This window comes from Electrophorus electricus, chromosome 6 (genome assembly GCF_013358815.1).
Source record: "Electrophorus electricus isolate fEleEle1 chromosome 6, fEleEle1.pri, whole genome shotgun sequence".
Lineage (NCBI taxonomy): Eukaryota > Metazoa > Chordata > Actinopteri > Gymnotiformes > Gymnotidae > Electrophorus > Electrophorus electricus.
In genome coordinates, this window is record NC_049540.1 from 9,324,457 (window position 1) to 9,348,274 (window position 23,818).

Consider the following 23,818-nt stretch of genomic DNA (forward strand, 5'->3'; position numbering starts at 1 on the left):
CTCTCTCTCTCTCTCTCTCTCTCTCTCTCTCTCTCTCTCTCTCTCTCTCTCTCTCTCTCTCTCTCTCTCTCGTCCTTCTGGGGCTGTGCGTCTAGCTGCTGTCTCTGGCGGCGGGCTCCACCTCGGCCTGCTGCTCGGCTTGGTCCTGGCTGTCTGAGGGCAGCTGCACTCTCTGCTCGTCCATGCGCTTGGCCTGCACCCTCTGGATCAGGCTGAAGAAGTCCTCGTCCGGCACGGTGGGGGCCCGCGGACTCCCCTCAGGCGGAGAGCAACGCTGGTCGTCTATCCGGGAGGACTGCACCCAGATCGGGGACACAAACAGACGTTTTCAGCACGCTGGAGGTACTGGAGATGTTATTTATCGCAAAGTAATGTAAGATAATAGACAGTCAAAAGAATTCCTTAAAATTAACAAAATGACATAACTTGGAGCGTAATCACTGTCCCTCAGTTTTGGGAGATGCATTTTAAATAGTGTCCCAGGCCCAGCCCACTCAACTGTGAAACCCTGGGTCCCTGAAGTGCAACTAAAAGCCCAGAAGCAGCGTGTTCAGCTCATCAGAGCCCTCACCTGGCACCTGATCAGCATGTTGAAGAAGTCGTCGCCGGGCTCCTGCAGGTCGGGTTCGGCGCAGAGGTGGCCCAGATTATTCTGGGTGATCCTGAGGCCCGGCAGGTTGCTGACGCTGACCCGCTGGTCATCCAGTCGTCTGCTCTGAGAGCTCGCGATCAGATCAAACAACTCCTCTGTTTGGGGAGATGTGAGGAGGCTGGCATCTGCACACACCACACACGCGGAGCCTTAGTGCAGCGTTCACGGCTGAGCAAAGACTTCATTAGGAAGGCCGCCGTATGTTTACATACATATGTTACAGTTAACTGGAAGATATAAAATTGTGGATTGTAGTTCACCACTGCTGGCACCATTACTGCAGTTCACCAGTTGACGGACTGTACAAGAGTTCTGTACCGTGTGTGTGCCGTGTCAACCTTCACTGGCTTGTTTCATGAATGGCCTGGTTTTGACCAAAGGCCCTGGGTCAGATAGGTGTTTTTGATGCATATTTATACTATAAATGCGCTTGTAAATACTGTTCAGTTTAAATAGTGTTCATGCAAATACTTATGAATACTGGAATAAACTGAGATCATTTATGAATCAGGTCATTCATAAATGAGGCCACATAAAACATGGAACTATAGTGGAATATACAGTACAAGCTTCCTTCGGTGAGTGAACTCCTGAGTACACAACTGAGCGAAACAGGAGAGCAACCCGAAAGGTTCATCTGTAGAGCTGGTGTGGCTAATGAACTAGCAGCTTTAGCAATGGTAGTGATATCTTTTTACCAGTGCTAATCTGTCAGAATATCTCAAGAAAAGATTTACATTATATTTGAATGAATTCAAATTCACCCCAGCAATTTTATAGTCATTAATTATTTACATTGATTTGATAATGATTTTAATTGACAGCCTTGTGTGTGGCAGACTGACCGCTGAGCATGTCGCTGAGGGCGGGGTCTCCGGCGGCTCCATGCCCTTCCTGCCCACTGGCACCTTCATCCAGGTGGCACCGCTGGTCATCCATGCGACTGCTCTGAAACTTGCTGAGTAGGTCAAAGAAGCAGTCCTCATCTGAGGGGTCACGACCCAGCTTCTGCACACAGCGGGTGGGGAGGGGGGCGAAGTCGACAAACAAACGCGCAGGTTTAGTTTCCAAAAGAGCCTGCAACGCAAACATTCTTACACGGGCCCATGAGCGCACAGATGTGCCCAAATCCTTTAAATCCTTGAAGTCTGTGAGGCTAATTATAGATTACTATTTGCAGTGTAAAGTAAAACACGGATACCGCTTGCGTTCCCATCCTAGAAGTAGTAATGGCAGGCACAAAAATAAGTTCTTCTAAACATCTAACAAAGCCTGTGTGCAGCTCATGTCATCTCGCCGAGCCTGAGAGCAGGTCCTGCTGCACCTCTTCATTGCCCCTGACTGCAGGTGAGCTGCTGCCAAGACCCCAGACACACCTGTGTTCCACCAATGTATCACTGTGACCTTTGTGTGGTCAGCTGCTGTAGCTCATGTGAGTATGTAGACACACACACACACACACACACACGAGCAAACAGAGCTGAAAGGCAGAGGCTACCATATCAGTGGTGAGGTGTCACTAGCACGGGTTTCCCTCTATCATAAGGGAGGTGGAATGAATAGCTGTATTTATCTGTAATGATAGCGATTGATCCTCCGGTCCATCATTCAGTGGGATTATTAATCTGTGTGTACCCAGTACCATCAACGCCATTCCATTTGCAATCACATCAAAAGAAAGGCAAGACACTTTGAAACACAGCTGACACTCTTTCAGCAAACGGAAGACAAACAGTAACACAAAGGCTTCTCGAAGTGTACGGCGGGTTGCCTAAACACCCCGAGTTCTCTGTGTCTCTGCGGGGGCCATTGTGTTGGGTCATGGAGCTGCTTTGCTGATAGACCTTCCATTCTGTGAGAGCAACACAATCTTTTCAATCAGGGTGCCAGAGGGTGGGCTGATAGGAAACCGAGGATATCAAAGTCAGAGTGGCACCAAAAAAAAAAAAAAAAAAAAAAAAAAAAAAAATCAATAGAACCCACTGCGCTGAAATTAGCAGACAAGCTGCTGCCCTCATGCGGCATCGACAGCCCCACCTGAGCTGTTCCCCTCACACATGCCTCCAATAACGCCCCACCTGAGCTGTTCCCACAACACACGGCACCAACGGAGCCCCGTGGAGCTGTTCCCGTAACACACGGCACCGATGGAGCCCTGCGGAGCTGTTCCCATAACACACGGCACTGACGGAGCCCTGTGGAACTGTTCCCGTAACACCCTGCACCAACAGAGCCCTGTGGAGCTGTTCCCGTAACACCCAGCACCAACAGAGCCCTGTGGAGCTGTTCCCATAACACACGGCACTGACGGAGCCCCGTGGAACTGTTCCCGTAACACCCAGCACCAACAGAGCCCTGTAGAGCTGTTCCCGTAACACCCAGCACCAACAGAGCCCTGTGGAGCTGTTCCCGTAACACCCAGCACCAACAGAGCCCTGTGTAACACACGGCACCGACGGAGCCCCGCCTGAGTTGTTCCCCTCACACACGGCTCCAATAAAGCCCCACCTGTGCTGTTCCCCTAAAACTCGGCACTGATAGAGGCCGGCCCGAGCTGTTCCCCTCACTTGCGCCATTGGCAGAGCCCAGACGGAGCTGTTCTCCTCACATGCAGTATCGACAGAGCCCGGCCCGAGCTGTTCTTCTCACACATAGCCTCGACCTTTTCCCCTTGCACATGGCACTGACACAACCCATCACGGACTGTTCTCACTGCCCCGATAAGCACATTGTATGCTCCCTGTTATCAGCATCTCATGAGAGATTTTTTAAATAAACCGCTTCTTGCTTCTGATGACTTTCGAGCACATACAAGTCGATCAGCAAGCTCCCTGTGGTAGACAGAGGCTCTTAACCATAGATATTCTGAAGTAGTCAGTATTGTCAACTGCATTTTGGTACAGTGGCTATTCATCAAAAGCCCCTCTGAAAACAGAACTGCCTTTTTATAGGAAACATACAGCAATACTTTGTCTGTATAAAGCTGATAACAGCACAACCAAGCTACTGACCAAAGCACATCCAGCTAAACTACTGACCAAAGCGCATCCAGCTAAACTACTGACCAAAGCCAACTTCTGCCCTTCACACCTAAGGTCTCTTCCTTTGTTTCCTTCTTCCTCTCTTGCTCTCTTTTCTCCCTCTTTTTCTCTCCCTGTTTCCCTCGCTCCTGCAGGCCATCTTTGTGCTACTGTGGGAAAACAGCTCATTATAAAAAGGGGGGTCTCACTGTCCAAGGTCACACTGTAAATGGCGACAGAGATAGAGACGGAGGGAATAAGAGAGATGGGGATGGAAGCAGGGGAAGGGGGCAGGGGAAGGGGGCAGGAGAAGGGGGCAGGAGAAGGGGGCAGGAGAAGGGGGCAGGGGAAGTAGAGGATTCCATCACTAATCACCACCTTCACAACCATCCATTACAAACCACACTATCTGCACATAAGCTTCCTGCATTTGAAAATGAAAATAATTCAACTACAGATAAATCATAGTGGCTGTAAAAACTCACCCAATGTCCATATAAATTTAAATCTAAGAGATAAAGTTTTCTTTTTAAATTATATTTACCCACCACTCTATGCCAGCCAGTTGTCCTGAGCTCTTAATCTGTGTCCGCCGATATCCGTGTGATTGGCTTTTCCCCCACCTTTACTATGTATTACCTCTCTCTCTCTCCCCCCACTCTTTCTTACATCACTTACTCTGCCTAGCTCTTACAACTGCCAATGCATTTGGTTTCATTATTCAATTATGTGATGGGTGAGAACGAGGGTGGAAGAGAGAGAGAGAGAGAGAGAGAGAGAGAGAGAGAGAGAGAGAGAGAGAGAGAGAGAGAGAGAGAGAGAATGGGCGGTCCTTGTCTACATTACATCACAGTTGCTATAGAAACCTCGACCCCAATCTTAGAGCCTTCAGTCTGTGCATACACGTATATACAGACATGCACACACACCTAAACAACGAACTGGACAAAAACAATAGACACATAGTTTGTAGCTCTCCCTTGATGATCAGTGTGTGTGTGTGTGTGAGTGTGTGAGTGTGTGTGTGAGTGTGAGTGTGTGTGTGTGTGTGTGTGTGTGTGTGTGTGTGAGTGTTTGTGTGTGTGTGTATGTATGTGTGTGTGTGTGTGTGTGTGTGTGTGTGTGTGTGTGTGTGTGTGTGTGTGTGTGTGTGAGAGAGAGAGTGTGTGTGTTTGCATGCATAAAGGCAGGTCAAAGGATACAAAGAGAGACTTAGGTGGCTCCATTTTCCTGGCCATGTCAAATGACGTTCTAAAAATATCTATGCCGCTCACATGACCTCTCTGTCAATACCTGCTTTTATGCACCAGAATGAGGCCAGTGGTACCTTCCTGTGAGACTCCCAAGATAAGAACCACAGAGGAGAGAAGAACCTATTTTCTGTAGCCTCTGTTCACATTACTAATCTATGGTGTCGAAGAGGACACGGCCAGTTTGGCGTCCTCTTGTGCCGGTGCTAATGAAGTCATCCACATTTCAAACGTAGCCAGCAAGTGTGGGCATCAGCACCTGCCCAAAGGCCAAGGATAAACGTACGGGCCCGCGAGGCCGTGTCAGATGATGGGGAGACGGCTTCCCGATCATATGTGATCCTGCCAGATCCATTAGGCAACTCCCGCAGCTTCAGGGTATTGATTGCATTCCCTGGCCACACATGGAGCGAGCATATTGCCTCCAGCTCAGTCTTTCAGAGGAGTGCTTTTATACTCGCACAAAGCTGCAAGATTCAATTAACAGCTTAAAGAGAGACAAACCTTTCAGACTATATTATCCTCCTCAGCAAAAAAAAAAGAGTGTTTTTAATGCCATGTCTAAGTCTGCTGAAGCCATTAGTAGCCTACATGTCTGGATGAACTATAGTACATAAATGGTATGTCCTGTGTAATGCTGAATTATGAATTTCATACAGCACAGTCTGAGAACCAAGCTAGTGTTTCCTCAGAAAAAACAGTAAAACTTTGACAGCAAACCTTACCAAGCTAAATATATTCTGGAATGGAAGTGGTTCAAAAGTTGTTTTAGTCCACTTATAGCACCAGCATCATCAAATACTGTGCTGTAGATTCCCAGCCGAATGATCAAATTCAAAGTACTTAGCAGAGGTAGTTTTACTGAGCAAAATCATATAGCTTCATGTATTAACAGGGTCACTGAGGTGCTTACCGGGGGCGGGACTTGCACTGTGATGTCATCTGTGTCCACAGGTGAGTCCAACCACTGCCTGTCATCTGATGACTGGCTTTCTGCATAGGTCTTTCTCCTGCTTGACTGAGACAGCTGGTTCTTAGACCCCCTGGACATGCTGTTCACGTCATGTCCGTTTCCATTCTAAGTTACAAAACAGCAGGTTAATGTTCATTCCGCACTTAAATACATAGTGAACACTTGAAACTCTTGCTTATGTTGATGACGTTAAAAAGCTGCATCAGTAAGTACTAATCTTTACTGGAATGTTTACGTTTAACTGGACGAAAAGCAGTAACGTGTCAACAGCCTATGTGACCATATCAGCGATGTGTTTTGTATTATTGAATTAGTCACTTCATGTGTACAACACTCTGAAATCCACACAGGTTTCTCAAAAATATAAGAAATAGCCCTCTACTGCAAAACACAAAACAGGTCATATTCCAAATAATTATATGCCTTCCTGAGATTTTAGAGTACTGAAGAGAAGCTTGCTACACCTCCTGTTGATGTGCTCCTTTTGAAAGCCTTGTAGCTTCGTGATGCGTAGTTCACAGTTCACACATAAAACCACCAATGTGGCAGTGGCTAAAAACAAACGCTTCAAAAGCTAATACCTTTTCAGAACTGTACTTCCAAAGGTCAACGCTGTCCATGCTGTTCCTCTTTGTGAACTTTGGCCTGGCACCTGGGGGGGAACAAAAGACCCTTAGCACTTCACATCCAGTCAGTTTTGGTTTTGTCCGATTTTCATCCATCGGCAGAGAAACAGCACAGGCCTAAAAGGAGTAGCTAGTGGCCTAGTGGCCGATCCAACTAGAACACACTGGGTTTTTAGAATCTATAACTGCGGTACACTCTTCTACTGCCTTACTGAATGACAAATCTAAAAAACATTTTCTAATCCAAATTTTGGAAGGCAACTACAATGGAGCTTTCAGACAGCTGTAATTTTACAGTGTGGGGAGGAGAAAGAAGTGTAGAATATTATTCAAGGGATTGCAGATCTCATGTTTAAATCTTTTAGAGCTGTCAACACCCTATGTGACCATATCAACGATGTGTGTTGTATTATTGAATTAGTCACTTCATGTGTACAACACTCTGAAATCCACACAGGTTTCTCAAAAATATAAGAAATAGCCCTCTACTGCAAAACACAAAACAGGTCATATTCCAAATTATTATATGCCTTCAGTAAGCACCTTTCACGTGTACCTGGTCCTTAAACTGACCTGCTGACCTCAAGAAAATCATTTTTCTTTCAGAGTAGCCAAGCAGCAGGTCCTGAAGTAGAATGCAAGTAAAAGAGGCTTTCACATGGTCAGATGCCAGCTGAAGGAGCCAGCCACCATGCAGTCACCTCTGACCCAAACGAAAAACTTAAAAACATAAAAATGTCATTTTTGTGCTGCGGTTTGCATTGAAGGGGAGAGCTAAGGTTGCAACTGGACCTTTAGACTGCAGATAGCACAATCGCTTTCAAGGTGCCATCACATAGCCTATTAAACACAGATTTGAATTAATCCCATCTCTCCAAGGCTCCTGATAACTCTGACAGGGAGTATGTAAAATACCCAGCAGTACTGCTTCCTCACACACCCTTCCAGTTTCAAAGAAACAGCCTTTCAGACATGCTCGCTCTGTCTCTGTGTGTGTGTGTATGTATGTATGTGTGTGTGTGTGTGTGTGTGTGTGTGTGTGTGTGTGTGTGTGTGTGTGTGTGTGTGTGTGTGTGTGTGTGTGTGTGTGTGTGTGTGTTTTCTGACTCACTGTTTCCTCCTGGGCAAAAGGAAGACTGTTCTGAGGTCACCCACCTGGAGCACAGGGCTAAAACAGGGCAGCACGAAGCCAGCCTATGCTCAACTCAGACCAACCAAAGCACTTCTGTCTAAACAAACCAGGCAGCCAGGAGGAATTTTAGCAGGCTGCAGTGACATGGAATTTTCCACCTTCTCACGAGCCTGTTTTTTTAAAAAAACAAAAACAAACAAAAACAAAACAAAAAAAACAAAAAACACACACCCCACTTCGTCCCTTCAGTTGGAAAACCAGATCCATGAGCTTTAACAACATGATCTGCTGTGTGTTTTTTCTACAAGACCGAATATAGCATGCTCTTACTAATGGATTCACTTTTTTTCCCCTTTTCACCTACCACGTTTTATATCTAATTATACATAAAAGGTAATTATGCTAAAATTGTTTAATATCTAATCACTCTCCTGATGAGAATGAACCTGTTATGCATCGACAGTACAGAACTGACCTCTGCTGACAACATCAATTCTCTTCCAGTCATCGACAAGATCAACAGCACAGGGTCATTATCTAACGCCTGTATAATTCTTCCTGCTTTATAATCAGTGGCAATTATTAACAATTACTGGTCAAAGTACAAAAAATGCATTAAATGCGAAAAGAGAGCCAGCCATTAGCGTCCATAACGAGCCCGCTTTGATGTTGCCTCTCTTAAACAGACTCGACCCTGTGCTGTCCTCCAGCACGCGTGCTCCACACGAGGGAATTATCCCTGGGGAGCTGAGAACAGCAGGCCGGGAGGACAGCACCACCCTTTTAGAGGCGGCCAGTGCAGGAGTATGGGCGGGAGAGGGAGCCATCGGGCACAGCAGCCCAGCACGCACACCACTCCAACAGCTAGCATGCAAGCAGCCCAACTCTGACTCTCCCTCACAGCGCAAGCTGGGGTGTGAAATGGTGCGTGTGTGTGTGTGTGTGTGTGTGTGTGTGTGTGTGTGTGTGTGTGTGTGTGTGTGTGTGTGTGATTATGTGACAACAGAGTGGAAGAGTTGTGAAAAGCGGTGGGACAGTTAAAGTGGACACATGCACAGTTGCAGTGCAATCCATCAGGCAGTATCTAAGTGAGTAAGGGATGCTGGGGTGGTGGTTTTTTTCTTCCTCTCTTTCGCTCTTACCCTGCATCTCGAATTCTGAACTACATGGAGAGAGATCTCCCTCCTTCATCCCTAGAGCCTCCATCAACTGCTCCACATTCATTCTAGCCGTTAACTCCCCATTCCTGTCCCCAATCTGAAACACAGAGAGAGAGAGAGAGAGAGAGAGAGAGAGAGAGAGAACGCAGAAGACTGCTATCATGTTCTGACATCACTATTTTAACCTCCCATCATATACTTACCAGGACAGCTATTTATTTATTTTTTTAGTCTCTTCATTTTTTATTCATTTGTGTTGCTGCATTATTATTATTATTACTATTTTTTATTATTTACATTTATTTAGCGCCTTTCTGAAACGCAAGGACGCTTTACGAAGGTATCAGCTTTTACAATCACTCACACATCATTACATGGCGAAACTGTTGTGTCTAAACTGTTGTGTTATCAGCTTATTACATAGTTCTGATATAAACAAGCACTTCCCAAATCTCCATTCTGACCTCTCTTGAGATATCGAGGTGTTTGCGGACGTAGTGCAGGGCTTGGCGGTGGTTCCCTAAGGAGACGTAGGCGTTGCCCAGACTCCAGCAAGCACGGCCTTCTCCAACCCTATGGCGAAACAGCCCATATTCAGCCCGCGAACATACGGCCTTGGATACTGGGCAAGTCAGTCTGAACACAATGAAATTCCAGCTGTTGCCAAAACGAATTCGGTGCCGTTGTCGTTTTAAAGAGTTGTTGCTGGTGGAGCTGCACTCACGATAAAGTTAAGGAAAGTTCAACGTCCGAAAGAGAAGCAGCTAAAGCGCAGCTGACCTGTCGTTGAGCTCCTGGGCGATGAGCAGGTGTTTGAGGTGGTAGTCGATGGCGCGGTCATACTGCTGCAGTAGTGTGTACGTGTTTCCCAAACTGTAACACGCCTGGGCTTCCATTGCCTGGTCCTTCAACTGCCGAGACAACTGCAGCGTCTTCCTAACGAGACATGAAGTGTAAAGAGATGCCAGTGAAGATCAGAAGCATATTTTAGTATCCTTCAAAAAACGACCTATTGCTACTGTTTTTCATGAAATGTTAGAACATATCGTTTGAACATATCTAACACATATATGTTGGAACAAAATGTTAGGAACATATTTCTCTTCCCACAACGTTGTCAGCAAAATGCACATTGGCTAGTACAATTCATGTTTTAATCCGGTGGACAATTGCGAATATTCTGCACCCGAAAGCACCTGAAAAATTGCGGTGCATGTTATACCTTGGTAGTCCTGTAGATGTCAGTGAAGTCAAGGCTTACCTGTAATAGTCTGTTGCCGAGTGGAACTGGCCCAGGAAAATGAGAGCGTTGCCAAGGTTACTGTACGCTCTTCGCTCAGCGGCTTTGTCGCCGAATTCTTTAGCAATGGAAAGTCTCTGCAAAAGAAAAAAATATCGGTGGCTTTTCTTTCTACTGATTGTTTAGGAACTGCCTGCATTAGTGATAGTCAAACAGGGGCCTTAATTATTTTAAATGTAACAAACGTTTATAGATGTTTGAAGGCTGCGTTTAAATGTTCGTATGTATCCTAGTATTGTGTATTTAACAGAAAAATTATTTTTCTTTATGTAATAGAACTATTAAATAATAGGATTATAGTTATTATTCTTTGTGCATTTATTAATATAAGAATAGTTTACAAATATGATGTATTATATGAGATTTTAAGATACATTTGTGGTGTTTATTACCATGGCAACAACATCAAATTGGTAGTGGTAGCTCAGTGGTTAAGGTACTTGACTTGTAATTTGCTCGTTCAAGCCCCACCACTGCCAAGTTGCCTGTTTGGCTGCTGAGCAAGACCCTTAACCCTCAATTCCTCAAGTTGTACTCAGTCATAATTGTAAGTTGCTTTGGACAAAAGCGTCAGCTAAATGCTGTAAATGTAAATAAAATGATCTGGGTGGGTGATGTGATGTGAGGTAGTCAGGGTCTTACCTCCCTGTGGAACGTGATGGCCTCAATGAAATTACCCAGCAGGTAGTGGGTATTGCCAAGGTTACCAAAAGCCCGGCCCTGGGCTGCCCGGTCCCCTAATTCCTTAACCAGTGAGAGGTTCATTCTAAAATACAGAGTAGGGGAGATAATCACTCATAGTTTACTGAGTCCAAGGCCACTTACAGTATATGGCAATGTATGCTATATGTATATGGGTACCTCCGCCCTGCACAGTTTCAGGTTCTCCTTTCCTCCAGCACACATGGCTAAGAGTCAAGCCCCTTATTTGGAGCTGGTTCGGGTGTGTTCAGGTGAGGAAAACTTCAAACTGTGCCAGGCACTGAAGTCCACAGGAATGGAGCTAAACAATTTACTGCAGTGAATACAGAATTTCAATGCAGTGAATATATCCTATATTAAATCTTCGATGTCGTATGTAGAACTTTGAGACATTAGCACATAGGAATATATAATTTTTTAAAAATTAAAATAACCTATAACCTTATTTTAACCTATAACCCGAATACATCTTGTCTGTGTTTTTGTGGGGCTTCAGCATTTGTCATTGACATGTTTACTTCTGATAACACAGGTCAGCGTTCCCACAGAGCCCATATTGTTTGAGGCCCTGTTTTCTCTTGGTAGTGCTTTCACATCAAACACCACCTTGGTGGAAACTCCTGCATTGCCAATTGTTTGTGGTCAGTTTTTCTTCCATAATACACACTGCTACCTGTGTGGAAGCCTTGAAACCTCTGACAAATGTGTTTCAACATGTACAACCCAGTGAGGCTACAGTGCGTAAACAATGTACACAATGTACCCTTAGCATTTAGTGACTAACATAGCACAGGAGTAAACAATAAGACCATCACTGTGGATCTGGAGTTGTATTTGGCCACTCACTCATAGAAAGCTGTAGCTCTCTGCAGAGTGTCTCGGACATCAGCTGGCAGGTCTCCCGGCTCCTGTGGGCAGCCCCAGAGCTGTTGCTTACCCTTGGCATGGAAAACGTTGCCAATGTTGTACAGCGCCCTCGCCTCTCCGACCTAACACAGAGGAAGTGGATATATATACACGTGATTATAGCACCTGTGTACATTTGGGTCTATTTGAGATTATTATGAATTGCTGGTGGAACTTGTGTGTTGCTCTAGTTTCAGTTCAGCCAAAAACTGGAATGCTGTAATAACAGTTTTAGAACAGGGCTGTAGGCACTGTGTAGCATATTAGCTTGCTATGTCATAATACACAGTGACAGACTACTATGGTAAGTTTTCTTCCATGGCCATTTTGCTGTCTTCTGAGAATTTTATTGAGTATGGTGATTGAATTTACAGAGGGCTTTGCCACCTGCTAATGTGCTGACATTCTCATGTTGATTGTGTGATAACACCCCTGAGTGAAGGGAAGAACCCCACCAGTTCTCAGCAGGTCGTCTGTGGGGTCACCTTGGGGAGGTAGATGGCAGGAAGAGGAATGCAATCTGGGACTTTAGCATCCTTATTGGCTGGGCCAGGTCCCATCACAGGACCGATGTTTAGAGAAGTGATTCACCGAAATTGTTGACTGATATGTGCAGATGCTTCATTTGATTGGCTGATACCGATTGCTGGCCAACATATTTGTGCATCCCCGGTTTAGAGTGAGGGTGAACCAACCCTGAGGTCTTCCTACCTTGTCTCCTTGCTCCTGGGAGATGTCCAGATGCCTCTGGCAGCAAACAATTGCCTCATCATAGCGTCCCAGCACTTTGAGAGTGTTGCCCAGGTTCCCACTCGCTTTTCCCTCCCCTATCCTGTCCCCTATTGTCCTGCAGCCAGACAACAAAGACACGGTCATCTGTTTTTCTCTGGATCACCATGTGCATGCAGTAGATCCATATCCTACTGTAGTACATTGGTAAGCTGCATTGAATTAGTTTACTAGCCCACTAGATATTTGTCCAAAAACACAGTGGATTTCAAATGGGATCAGTCCATGGCTGATCTCCAACATATAGCCACACACGCTATTAGTAAACATCCGATGAAGAAATTTATCCATGTTTCTTCTAACACGGACTCTAAATGCAGGTCCTTGTGGTGACCATGACACTTTCTGCAGCTGCTGATACGTTGAATAATAATTAATTTCTCTAGCCTTGAAGCTGTTCGTTAGTACCAAGTATATCATTTCCAGTGTATAATGTCATATTGGCCCCACGTACCTGGCCAGCGTGAGATCGTGTCTATGGTACTCCAGAGCTTTGCCGTACTCCTTAAGGTAGAAGTATGAATTCCCCAACTGGCTGTAGATGGCACTAAGAGTCTTCAGGTCTTCTGTCCCAACCTGGACTGCAGCCTCGAAGAATGCTGTCCCTCCCTTGAAGTCTCCTGCTTTGCACAACCTCTCGCCTTCTAGAGCCAGTTCCAGGCAAGATGCCTCCATTCTGAGGAGACCAAGAGAGGGACAGAAATTCACTTTAACATCAATATGTGGAAAGGCTCAAGGATTTTGGGAACTACTCCAGAAGTAGACGCTATCCAACAACTGTTGGCATTCAGAAGTAAGATTTGGACATAGGCAACCACCCTAACCATCATTATTTTTAACCTGTGCTGTTAGGAATGGCTACTAGTGAACAGACAAAAATATCTGTTCTCTGAAGAAATATATCATGCTGGCTTGATAACACTGTTATCAAGAGTGAAACCACTTGAGGTGGGGGGTTGTCTAATAATCTTAACCAGACATTTATATCCACATCAGCAATTTACAGTGTTTAAAAAACTAGACCGCTATGGCAAAACTCAGACATGAAGACAAAACATGCAGCTGTGCTATGGTTTTGGTGGTAAAGCTTCTGAAGTGTTATGCTGAAGTCTTATGCCTTAAGTCAGTTTAGTCCATTCCATCAGGAAGCTCATAAATATCTGAGGTCAGTTTTGATTTTTTATTTTCATGGAAAAATAAAATCACAGAGAAAAATATAGCATTTAGGGAGGACAAACACCATAAGTCAAACAGCATTCATTGAGAGTACATAGACAGCAATTCTTAACCGCATTCACTGTTTTTCTTTCATTTTTTAAATACAAAACATAATGACTGTAAAGCCTTAATATAGCCTGAACGCTTGCCAGTTATAAGAAGTTTAAAACAGGGGATTTCCTGTTGTCTTCAAGGAATTGACAGTAGAGATCACGCAAGAAAATTCTGCCCGGACATCGCAACAGCCCCACTCACTTCTGCACTTAGACTAAAAAAAGTTCCTTACATTTAAAAAAAGAAAGAAAAAAACAGATCTCCTAACTCAACTCCTGACGTTCAACATTCTGTAGTTAATAGCTGTCAAGCCACATCTCGCTTAAGTGCTCAGATAAACACGGTTCAGTTCCTGCAGCTTTGTGGAGCTTTAACAGCTGATTAGCCTTTGTACCGCGGGCATATGTAGGTGTCACACATGTACCTGTTCTTCTGTTTGCCCTGGGTCTTTTCCACATAAATGCCCAACTCCATCTGCAAGGGTTTCAGAGTGGCCCGGGGTCTAGGACCATGATGGGCCAGCCTGCATAAAGCAATCTGAGCCCGACTCAGGGGGCAGGCTGCAGTTGACATCGAGTCATCCAGGTTCATATCTTGTGGTGGGTTTAAGATCGGCAAGGCAGACATCACAGTTGCTCCTTGCTCGATGGGTTGCCTAAAGAACCTGCATCTATTGAGGATGCACAATGATGGGTCAAGTCCTAATGAAACTATTAAACAGGGATTCCTCTGGGTCAGGCAAAAAAATAATAATTTAACACTGTCTGACCACCTACCACAGAGCAAACCTACCGAACAGCAAGACCACATCAGTCAAAAAATCTAATCTGTTGCATCAGTCGTTCATCCAACAGTCCATCTTACTGAGTCTCGGACAGACTGCTTTCGAGCCACATTACAACAGCTGGTGTCGTAGCCTGTCCTCTGTCTGCAGATCCGTGTGTTGCTGTCTCAATCGATGCATGAGGCAGTGGAGGCATGTTTCTGCATGAGGACAGATGACGAGTGTCACACCAGCTTCTCCCAGCAGGAAGGCTTGGGCAGCGAGAGGCACAAGCTGCCCTAATTCCCCCATGTGTTCTTCTTTGAAGGACATGCAGAGCCCTGGATGCATGGATAATCCAGCACCTGTTAATCCTCACAGATATTCATTCAATCAGAGCTCAGACATTGGAGAAGGCATCAGCCACAGTCCTGCAGTACAGGAGCAGCAGTGGAGCTGCAATCAAGACGTTCAGGAGGACAGAGACCCGTTTAGATTTGGGAAAAAGGCATTTGAGTCTCCCATGGAGACACTGCATAAAAAAGCCCTAAAAAAGCCCACCTGTTTCAGACACAGCTCACTTTACTATACAAAACATTTGAATAAAAGATGCTTCTTTTGCCCTTGATCTTTGATACATTGATTTCCAGTCTAAATCTTGTAGATGATAAGATATCTATTACGGATCACTTTCATTCCCATATAGCCAGGTTTATAAACGATTTTAAAGAGAAGCCATATCATTTGTGCTTGGCAGGGGGCATTTTCCTAAAGGTGTGATGAGAAACTACAGGAAGTGTTTCATGCTTCATAGTGTGTGTGCAGCAGGGAACTCTGGGGACATGGGCTGAAAATAGAAGAAAGGAAATCGCTCAGAACCTCACTGGAGCACTCTTGTGGCTTAGAAAACCACATCTGTGTTTGGTAATATTAGAAAACAGGAAAAAGTCACTTTTATTCCTTTTTTTAAGTCAAGAAAAAATGGTCATTGTCTCCTCAGCACTGCCAGCGTCAGGAGTGATCAGGGATGTCAGTCTCCAGTCCTGCAGAGACCGAGAACTGTCAAGTTTGCTGTTCATTCTGCTATGGCGCACTTAATTCACCTCAAATAATTATAATCCTGTTTATCAAGAATAAAATCAGGTTTATCAGCGCTGGGAATGTTGCACTCAACAGTGCTTTGGGCCATCACCACTTGAATTTAACCACGTTGGCTTAGACACAGCACAGCAGATTCCTAGAGCAGTGTCAGGGTCCCTTACGTTCACTTCCTCGCGGGCAGATGCAGCATTTTGACTTCTAACACAATTACCATTTCATTCAGCCCATGTTAACACTGCGTTTGACTCTTTCAACCCAAGTAGCCTCTTCATCCCCTTCTCTGCAGATTACAGACCAGCTACGCTAACTCTGACATTCATAGCGTTTGATCTCTGAACAAGACAGACCTGTGAGGCGGCCTGGTGAGTTGCTGAGATGATGGCCACCCTCCTGCTGTGTCTGAGCCTTTGTCTCTTAATTCAGTCCATGGTGAGACCCTGATTAATGTTTCAGAGATCATGGGAAGCACTTCAGGCCTGTGATCTAGGTTAGGAGTGCCAAGGTCCAGTAGGCATTTCAGAGAGACAAGTTGAGGTGGGTTAGCCATTAAACACATGCAAGTGGTGACGTGTGTAACAGCATGTATGCTGGTGATACAGTGGCTGCCGCCATTACGAGCTTTATGGAACCTTTATGGCATCATGTTCTGTGTATTTACTTAAGAACAATTTCAAATGCTATTTGTTGTGTGGAGCAAGATTACCTGGGAAATCCAGAATTAACGTTAAAGAGATTTAGTAGCCTACAAGATTACAGAATAGACAGCCAATCAGCTGAGAGTGCTGCAAACACCCCAGACAAGATGGCTACTTTAGTGTAAGTACAGATGGTGCAAGAATGCAAGTGCAACCAGTAAGAGACACAGAGCATAGTAGCAGTCTCACTGTGCTTACTGCATTATATACACACACGTGATATGCTATGTTATACAATTTATTAAAACAAACATTTGTGCGTGCGTGAGAGAGAGAGAGAGAGAGAGAGAGAGAGAGAGAGAGAGAGAGAGAGAGAGAGAGAAGATGATTCCAGGGAGCACTTTGATTGCATAGTTGATGAAGGACCTTTGTTAAAAATGCCGTTTCTCTAGAAATGTATTTTTCACTGTTATTTTGACTACCTCTACATCTTTAACTACAGTACACTGCAGTTACTCCCAGAAATGTTTCACACACACACACACACACACACACACACACGTCCAATTTCTCTGGCAGTATATAGTGTGTACTTACATTGTACATGTGTAGATATACATAGATATGTGAAGTGTTTATGTTGCTACGATTTTTAAGTTGCTGTTGAAGTTTTTAGGTCAGCTGTAAGGCAACACTTTTCACTTTCAGTGTTACCATTTACAGCACATAATCACACAGCAGTACAGTATGTAAACTCCCAGGTGAAGATAAAACCCCATCTGGTTGGAGCACTATGAACTGGCTGAGTGTAAAGCAGCTTGGTCTAGACTAGATCAAAGCCAAGGATATGAATTCCCCAGCAGATGCGTGCTAGCCAAATAAAACAATCCAATACTGTGCAAATAGCAGAAACAGCACACTGTAGCAAAAGTGAACAAAGGTTGAAAGCATGACCCATAAAAGAAGACTTCAACTCTCAAGGTCTAGGAACTTCTACCTGATAACTCTGCATCAAGCATTCAGGTTTCCACACAGTGACTGTAAGATAAAAGTGCATTTAAATGGAACTTGTCCCTGTCAGGGTTCTGTGACCACTTCAAGACCGGGTTCACTGAACTGAAGAGATGCTTAAGGCTTAAGTTCCCTGACCTCTTGAGAGACAAGTATACAACTTTCTAATGAGTTTAATGAGACTACAACACAAACAACAATTAATGAAACAATAAACAGAAGCAGGTTGCAGAAATTACCTATTCAAGTTGTAAATCAGCCCAGTTTCAACCTAGAATGGTATGCGAGAAAGAAACTGCGGGGAGATGTGATCCAAATGCAGCAAATATGAATAATGTTGCAAGAAAAGATTCCTAACAGGTGTTCTTGGTTTTTAACTTCATTTCAATAACTACAGGCCTACTGGTTCAATTCCAAAGCAGTGTGCCAACATTCTTGTAGGAGATAGAGGTCTAGATACTGATATTTCAGAGCTTCCACTGTACCTAATCACTGCAGACACTTGAAATATGAAAAGCACCATTTCCTTTGAGAAAAGGCCTTAAGCACACGTGCTGTGAAGATCAATCTCACAGCTAATCCCATATCTGGTTGCATTATTCAAACTTTATCATCAATTTCACTTGTTTAAAAAGGCAAAACGTTTGAAAAGCCCTTTCTTTCCATAGAAATCCATTTAAAATAGTGGCAGTTCAGACCACAGTGCTGTTTTACTATGATTTTAGTAAGGGGTGGGACAAAAAGAATATAGTAACCAATGGTAGAAAACCTGTGGGCTTTGACTCCTTGGCTGGCCCCACGAGTAGAGCAGAGATGTGCCTGTGGTTGGGCTTGCCATGGGCGAATGAGAAGAGCACGCTGTTAACTGGCAAGCTCACAGACAATTGCAGCATAATTATACGTCTGTGGTTTCACTGGCTCAAATGCATCGTCATAGCAGCTGCGAAAACTGTAGCCTTTTTGACAGTTTTGCATGATGGCAATTTCATATTGGTGACTGTAGACTGAGTGGCTATTCTCCGAGTCCGTTTTCCCTGAATCTGGACGTTAATTCAAACTGCGGTCAAACTGTTTTACTATGCTGTGCTTCATACTGTATTAAACATGTAGGAACACTGTTTATAAAATAAAACTTATAGAAATATGTGGACTTGATATAGCCTCAGTGTTGATTTCTAGAGAATACCAGCCTACTGGAAATTATTGTATTTCCTGTAGCGAGCTAAGCTACAGCAAATCAGAAATGACTGAAGGAAGGACATCCTGTTTGGCAGCTAAGCCGTCAACATGAAAGTGTAGATAAGAAATCCTTTCAAGGTTCAGACGATTGGTTATTTGTGATACAGTTGTAACAGGAAAGGTTTTTAAACAGACCTTTGAATATTGAACCATTGATTGTGTGAACCCATATGCATAGGGTCTGTAAAAATGATCAATTATCACAAGTTTACATACATGGATTATTACTATTATTATAAAACACATTTCTGCCCCTTTATATTCTGTAACAAATCTGAGATATCTGCTGTTTCAAACACTTGTCACTTTGACACATACAGACATTTTTCAGTATAAATATATTTTATGAACCAGTTGTGTTAAGGAACATGTATTATTTTAGCATGAAATGTGCATGCTAGTTTTATTGTATATATGTATCTTTTTAAGCATTGTATAATGTATAATGCATATGTGATTCTTTTTTACTGACCTTTCACATCTATCAAGGTGTGTTAAGATGCTGACTTATCCTGCAGCAGAAATGTGGGCTTCAGGTCAGAGAGTATTAATCCCAACCTAATTGGAGGCAACCAAGTCCAGTTGCCAAGGAAACCAAAGGGTAACTCTAGGAATTCTTTTTCTTTTTTTCTTCTTTTTTCCCCTCTGTCAGCGACCACAGAAAATCCGGCAGTACCTAAGATATCTTTCATTGGAGAATTTCAGTCCTGAGATTTTTAATGCCCCTTCAGGCCTTCATTATGATCATTATTATTATGGAATCATGGACTGATTGTCTGGCCAACGAAAACAATATCAGCATGTGCCAGCACAGAAATATGAAAACCATTTTTCCCCTCTGGTCATTCAAACCGAAGTCCTTCTTCTACCCTACATTAAACACTTTTTTTCACCTCAGCTTCCCCCATGTTATCGTCCACACAGCACCGTTTCATTCCCTTTCCGAAATACGTCGGAGTTTGGTCGATTTCATAAGTCACCCATTGTATCGTGAATGGTGTAGATTTCGAGGGGGGCCTTTCACAAGCTGTCTCCTGGTCCTGCCATTGTTTTCACCAGCTAAAGGCATCGGCTCATGTGTATGGATAGCGTGTCGCCTCTGATATCAGCATAAGAGAGGCTCCAGATGAAAGCCAAACACACACAGTTGAGACAAAAGACCCCACTGGTGAGTGCTATGCTGGCTTGACATCACACACATGTATACACGCACACATGCACATACACAGCAGCATGGCGCAGTGAAAGTCCACTCTGTCAAATCACCTAATAAAAGGAGGTGTCAGCTCTGCCCAACACATCTCTTGGAGCTACTGCATAAGTTATCTAGCTGCAATTTGTTCAAATGTACATTGAACACAACGAACAATATCACTAACAGTTCTGGTTCCGTTTTAATTTTAAAAGTGCACATTTACTCTTAGAAGGTTCATACAGCAGTTTTTCAGTTCTTCAGATCTGGAACTTAATTGACATGGTGTAAAAGGTCAAAGATTCCAATTTGGTAATATTTTACTCAGCATGTCCAGTCAGTTATGGAACTGGAGTGTGCTACTGGAGCTTGTTAGAAATCTATTGGATTGAAATTGACTCAGGTAATCCTAGATCAAAACTGGCCCCTATTCCCTGAAAACATGGAGAATGTGAGGCACATTTTTCGCCTGGCTAAGCAGCTAGTTCATTGCACCCATGTGCGCGACGTGCTGACTGGCTTCGAAGGCCCCTCTGAGCGTCGGTTTGCGCCTTTCATGCCATTAGCATTCCTTCTGCCATCGCAGAATCACAGTGACAGCCAAAGCCGGTGCCAATCATGTTGTCACTATGCCCCCTGGTGTCATGACAACAAACAGCAGTACAAAAAAAAAAACAAACAAACCAAAAAAAAACAACCCACTGTTAGCCCCATTCGCCTACTTGTCAGTCAACAAGCAAGTAGAAACAGTCAAGGCAAGGCTCAGGCTGAAGGAACACATCTTTTTTAGATGGAGCATTACATTGTTTGTTACATTATATGATGCACACGCAGTGCTCAGAAAGCACCATTCTGCTCGTAGGACTCAGATACTCAAGAGACATAACCAGGCAGCTGTCCTGTCTTGAAGTGCATGAATTAGTAGTATGCGTTCACTCACTAACACTGACTCAGTGATTTCAGAAACCTCACACTACTGATGTGATAAACATAAAGTATCTAAAGCTGAATTTTTCCGTATTCAAATTCTTATTCAAATTATTTTCAGAGCTTGGTGATCTGCCGCTGCCAGGAGGAAGGAAAGACCAAAAGGCTGATGAGGAAATGGCTCGCAGACAGCAGCATGAAACGATGAGGGTGAGAGGCAGAGGCGGCCAGAGGCAGAAAACGCAGCTGCTGAACGGTTACTTACACAAACTCCAGCACCGCAAGGCCATAGCCTCCATGCTGTGTGCCACCTCAGCCACCCCCAACCCCCCATCCCTCGGGTCCGTGAGCACGCCTGTGCGCTGTAGACGTGGGAGTTTCTGCAAGAGCTGCTCCCAGCCTGTGTCAGGAGCCCGGTTGAAGCGAGAGCGGTCTGGGAGTGAGAGCCAGGCACAGAGCCTCTCTGCAGTGGAGAGACAGCCGAGTGGGGCTCCCCTCCCCGCTCAAGCGCTTCCTCCAGCCGGCAGACCCCGCTGCCCTGGAGCTTCCTCCCTCCCCACCCAAGAGCATGAGCCTCCAAGCGTGCACTCACGCGGCCGCTGGGCCACCCATCCCCCGAGCGTGCGCTCCTCCTACCTTGAGTGGAGCCTCTTGCTCGCCAGGTCCTGCTCCATGTCAGAAGCCAACAGAGCTGCGGGCTCCACTAGCCCTCACCGAGATTTCCAGCTGCTCACGTTTTCACCCTTTCCACTGGGGCTCTGAGTGTGTGTGTGTTCCAATATCTGTATCCCTCTTTCTCTCTCTCTCTCTCTCTGACTCTCTCTCTCACACACACTCACACACACACACGCACACACACACACGCACACACACTCTCAGACACAGTACCTCCCTCCTCTCTGCAATGGCAGCTACTGAGGAAGTGAGGTATTTGGCAAATAGACCATAAAAAGCAAAGCCCCTCCCTGCTGAGTGACATCAGAAAGCAGGAAGTACAATATGTGTGCACTGCTCTGCCTGTAGGATTGGCAAATATGTGTCCACATTGATTTTCAAAAATATTTGTGTGCACTTACATTCTTAGATGTACAGACACGAACACACTTTTACTTCACGCACAAAGCTCCCCAGTGAATCTTTCGCACCAGTCCGAACACGATGTCTGATACGTCTGTGTCCACGTGCGTAGTCACTCTTTCACATTTGAGTCCCTTTCATTTCTCCTCCCCTCGTGTCTCACCCTCAATGTTACCATTCTTTCACGACTAGCCCCTCCCCCTCCCTCTCGCCATCTGCCCTGGGCCCTATGTAACCCCCCACCTCATCAGCCAGCAAAGTCGCCCATTTACACACTCATTTAAATGTGCCAACCAAATTAGTCTCACTGACTTATAAGAGCAGTAGAGAGGCACGCCTGAGATAAGAAGGGAGAGGCGAGTGTGAGGAGTTCATTTGAAAGTGTGAAACGACATGATTATCAGCCGCCTGATAAGAGTAACAGAACCCATGACTAGTGCCACATGCAGGATTATCACCAGACCCCCAGTGACTTCATATTGTTCCAGTGCCAGTAGCCTGAATTCTGGCCAAAAAAAAAAGTGTAATGATTCTCAGTCATCTCATGACAGACTCGAGAACTCGGATTCCTCTCATTTATAGTGTTTACAAAAATCTTTTATTCTAGACCACAGTTTGTATTCTGAGATGCTGTGTAAATGATTATCTGATCTTTGAGTGTAGTTTGATGCAACCATTGCTTATAAATATAGGACTTTGTATTACCCACATTGCCTCTGTTTCCAAAACTGATTTTTTGCTGATAGTTAGGGAAGCCCTGGCTGAAATTTGATGACAGATAATTCCATCAACCAATACTGAGTTCCTCTTTTCTCTTTTTCTCTGTCTTTTATCAAGAGGCTTATGGTCAATGACTGTGGTGTACTCTTCTTGAATGTATTTTGAAACCACATGCAGAGTTTTCAGTAAGAGGAAATTCCTAAAAAACATTAATGAAAGTATTATGAAAAAAATAATACCTTGTTTTTTTTGTAGCTAAAACATTTCTAAAAATCTGTTTCAATACTTTCGACAGTGTCAGTATTTGTGGGTAGTGACACGATTCATTTAAGATGATTAAACATTAAACACATTTTCTTTGTGTAGGAAATTATAGAAGGAAAGAGCACAGTGAAATCTGAACAGGCTGGACATCACTGCAGTCGGCAGCGTAAACTGTTCAAGCCACGTCAAAGTCCACGTTATTGTCATTTCTTCTCACTAGACCTGCTGAGGAACAAAATATAGCTTCTCCAGGATATGATACTACATTGACATGAACAGCTGACAGTGCAAACAGACCGTAAATGCAATACATATATGAAGTAAACTATCCAAAACATTATACAGCAGTTTAAACAATCACAATGGACTGGAGAGGGCAGGACAATAGATGGCTGACAGTGCATAATGAGATGGATGGATTGTTATTTTATATATTCTACATATTATACAGTAAACATTGATGAAACATATTATTATCTTAAACATTGCCAGAGGAGCAGGTTATGGGTAAAGATTAAAGTGAGCAAAGTTTAATCTCAAGCATAAAGTGACAGCACACAGTATGTAGTGCTACTACCTATCACTCTGTGAACTATGAACTGTATAAAGATTAAACTGGAATTGTATAATTATCATTTCAAGTAACTGACTTGGCCGCACTTTAACTCTACTTATGGTTCAACTTCATTGTTTTCAGTGTTGGAGTCCCAGTTTGCAGCTTCTATGGATCATCCCTGCACGGTGCAGTGTCCTGCACCCACTGTCAATGTCTCTCAGAGCCACTCCTCTGTATGGACCGCAGGACAGGTTCATAGTACGTGCTGTTGTCCTAACTGTTACTATTCCAGCCCCTGTCCTGCAACCCAGTAAAGCCGGTTGCACTGTGCTAATCACCCCCCACCACCGCTCAAAGGCACTCGGGTCTCGTAGTTGGCCGTAGTAGTCATGGCTGGTTGCTGTGTTGCTGTTCAGAGCATTTCTTTGGTCAGAGATGTGTGCTGTAGTGGAGTTTGGCCCTGAAGTGGTTATCTCATACTGCGTGGTATGCTTCCCGCTTCATGGAATTTGCTATTTGTGTTCTGTTAGGTTGGAGCCTGTGGCGTACCA

General features: G+C 44.4%; 1 protein-coding gene across 2 annotated transcripts; it reads right to left on the minus strand.

Moving 5' to 3' along the window:
• On the minus strand, nt 1-21,888 carry gpsm1b (G protein signaling modulator 1b). Of its 2 annotated transcripts, none has more exons than XM_035527603.1 (14): nt 21,727-21,888; nt 12,965-13,186; nt 12,433-12,568; nt 11,662-11,804; nt 10,756-10,879; nt 10,075-10,190; nt 9,594-9,749; nt 9,278-9,386; nt 8,796-8,910; nt 6,477-6,547; nt 5,836-6,000; nt 1,498-1,660; nt 572-777; nt 1-295 (listed from the first exon to the last, which is right to left on the minus strand). In XM_035527603.1, exons 2-14 carry the CDS (start codon nt 13,183-13,185, stop codon nt 92-94), a joined length of 1,929 nt encoding a protein of 642 aa, XP_035383496.1. In that variant the 5' UTR covers nt 13,186; nt 21,727-21,888; the 3' UTR covers nt 1-91. The 2 variants fall into 2 exon arrangements, with proteins under 2 accessions (XP_035383496.1, XP_035383495.1); XM_035527602.1 differs by lacking the exon at nt 21,727-21,888 and adding an exon at nt 21,287-21,482.
• Nucleotides 21,889-23,818: the final 1,930 nt, after the last annotated feature.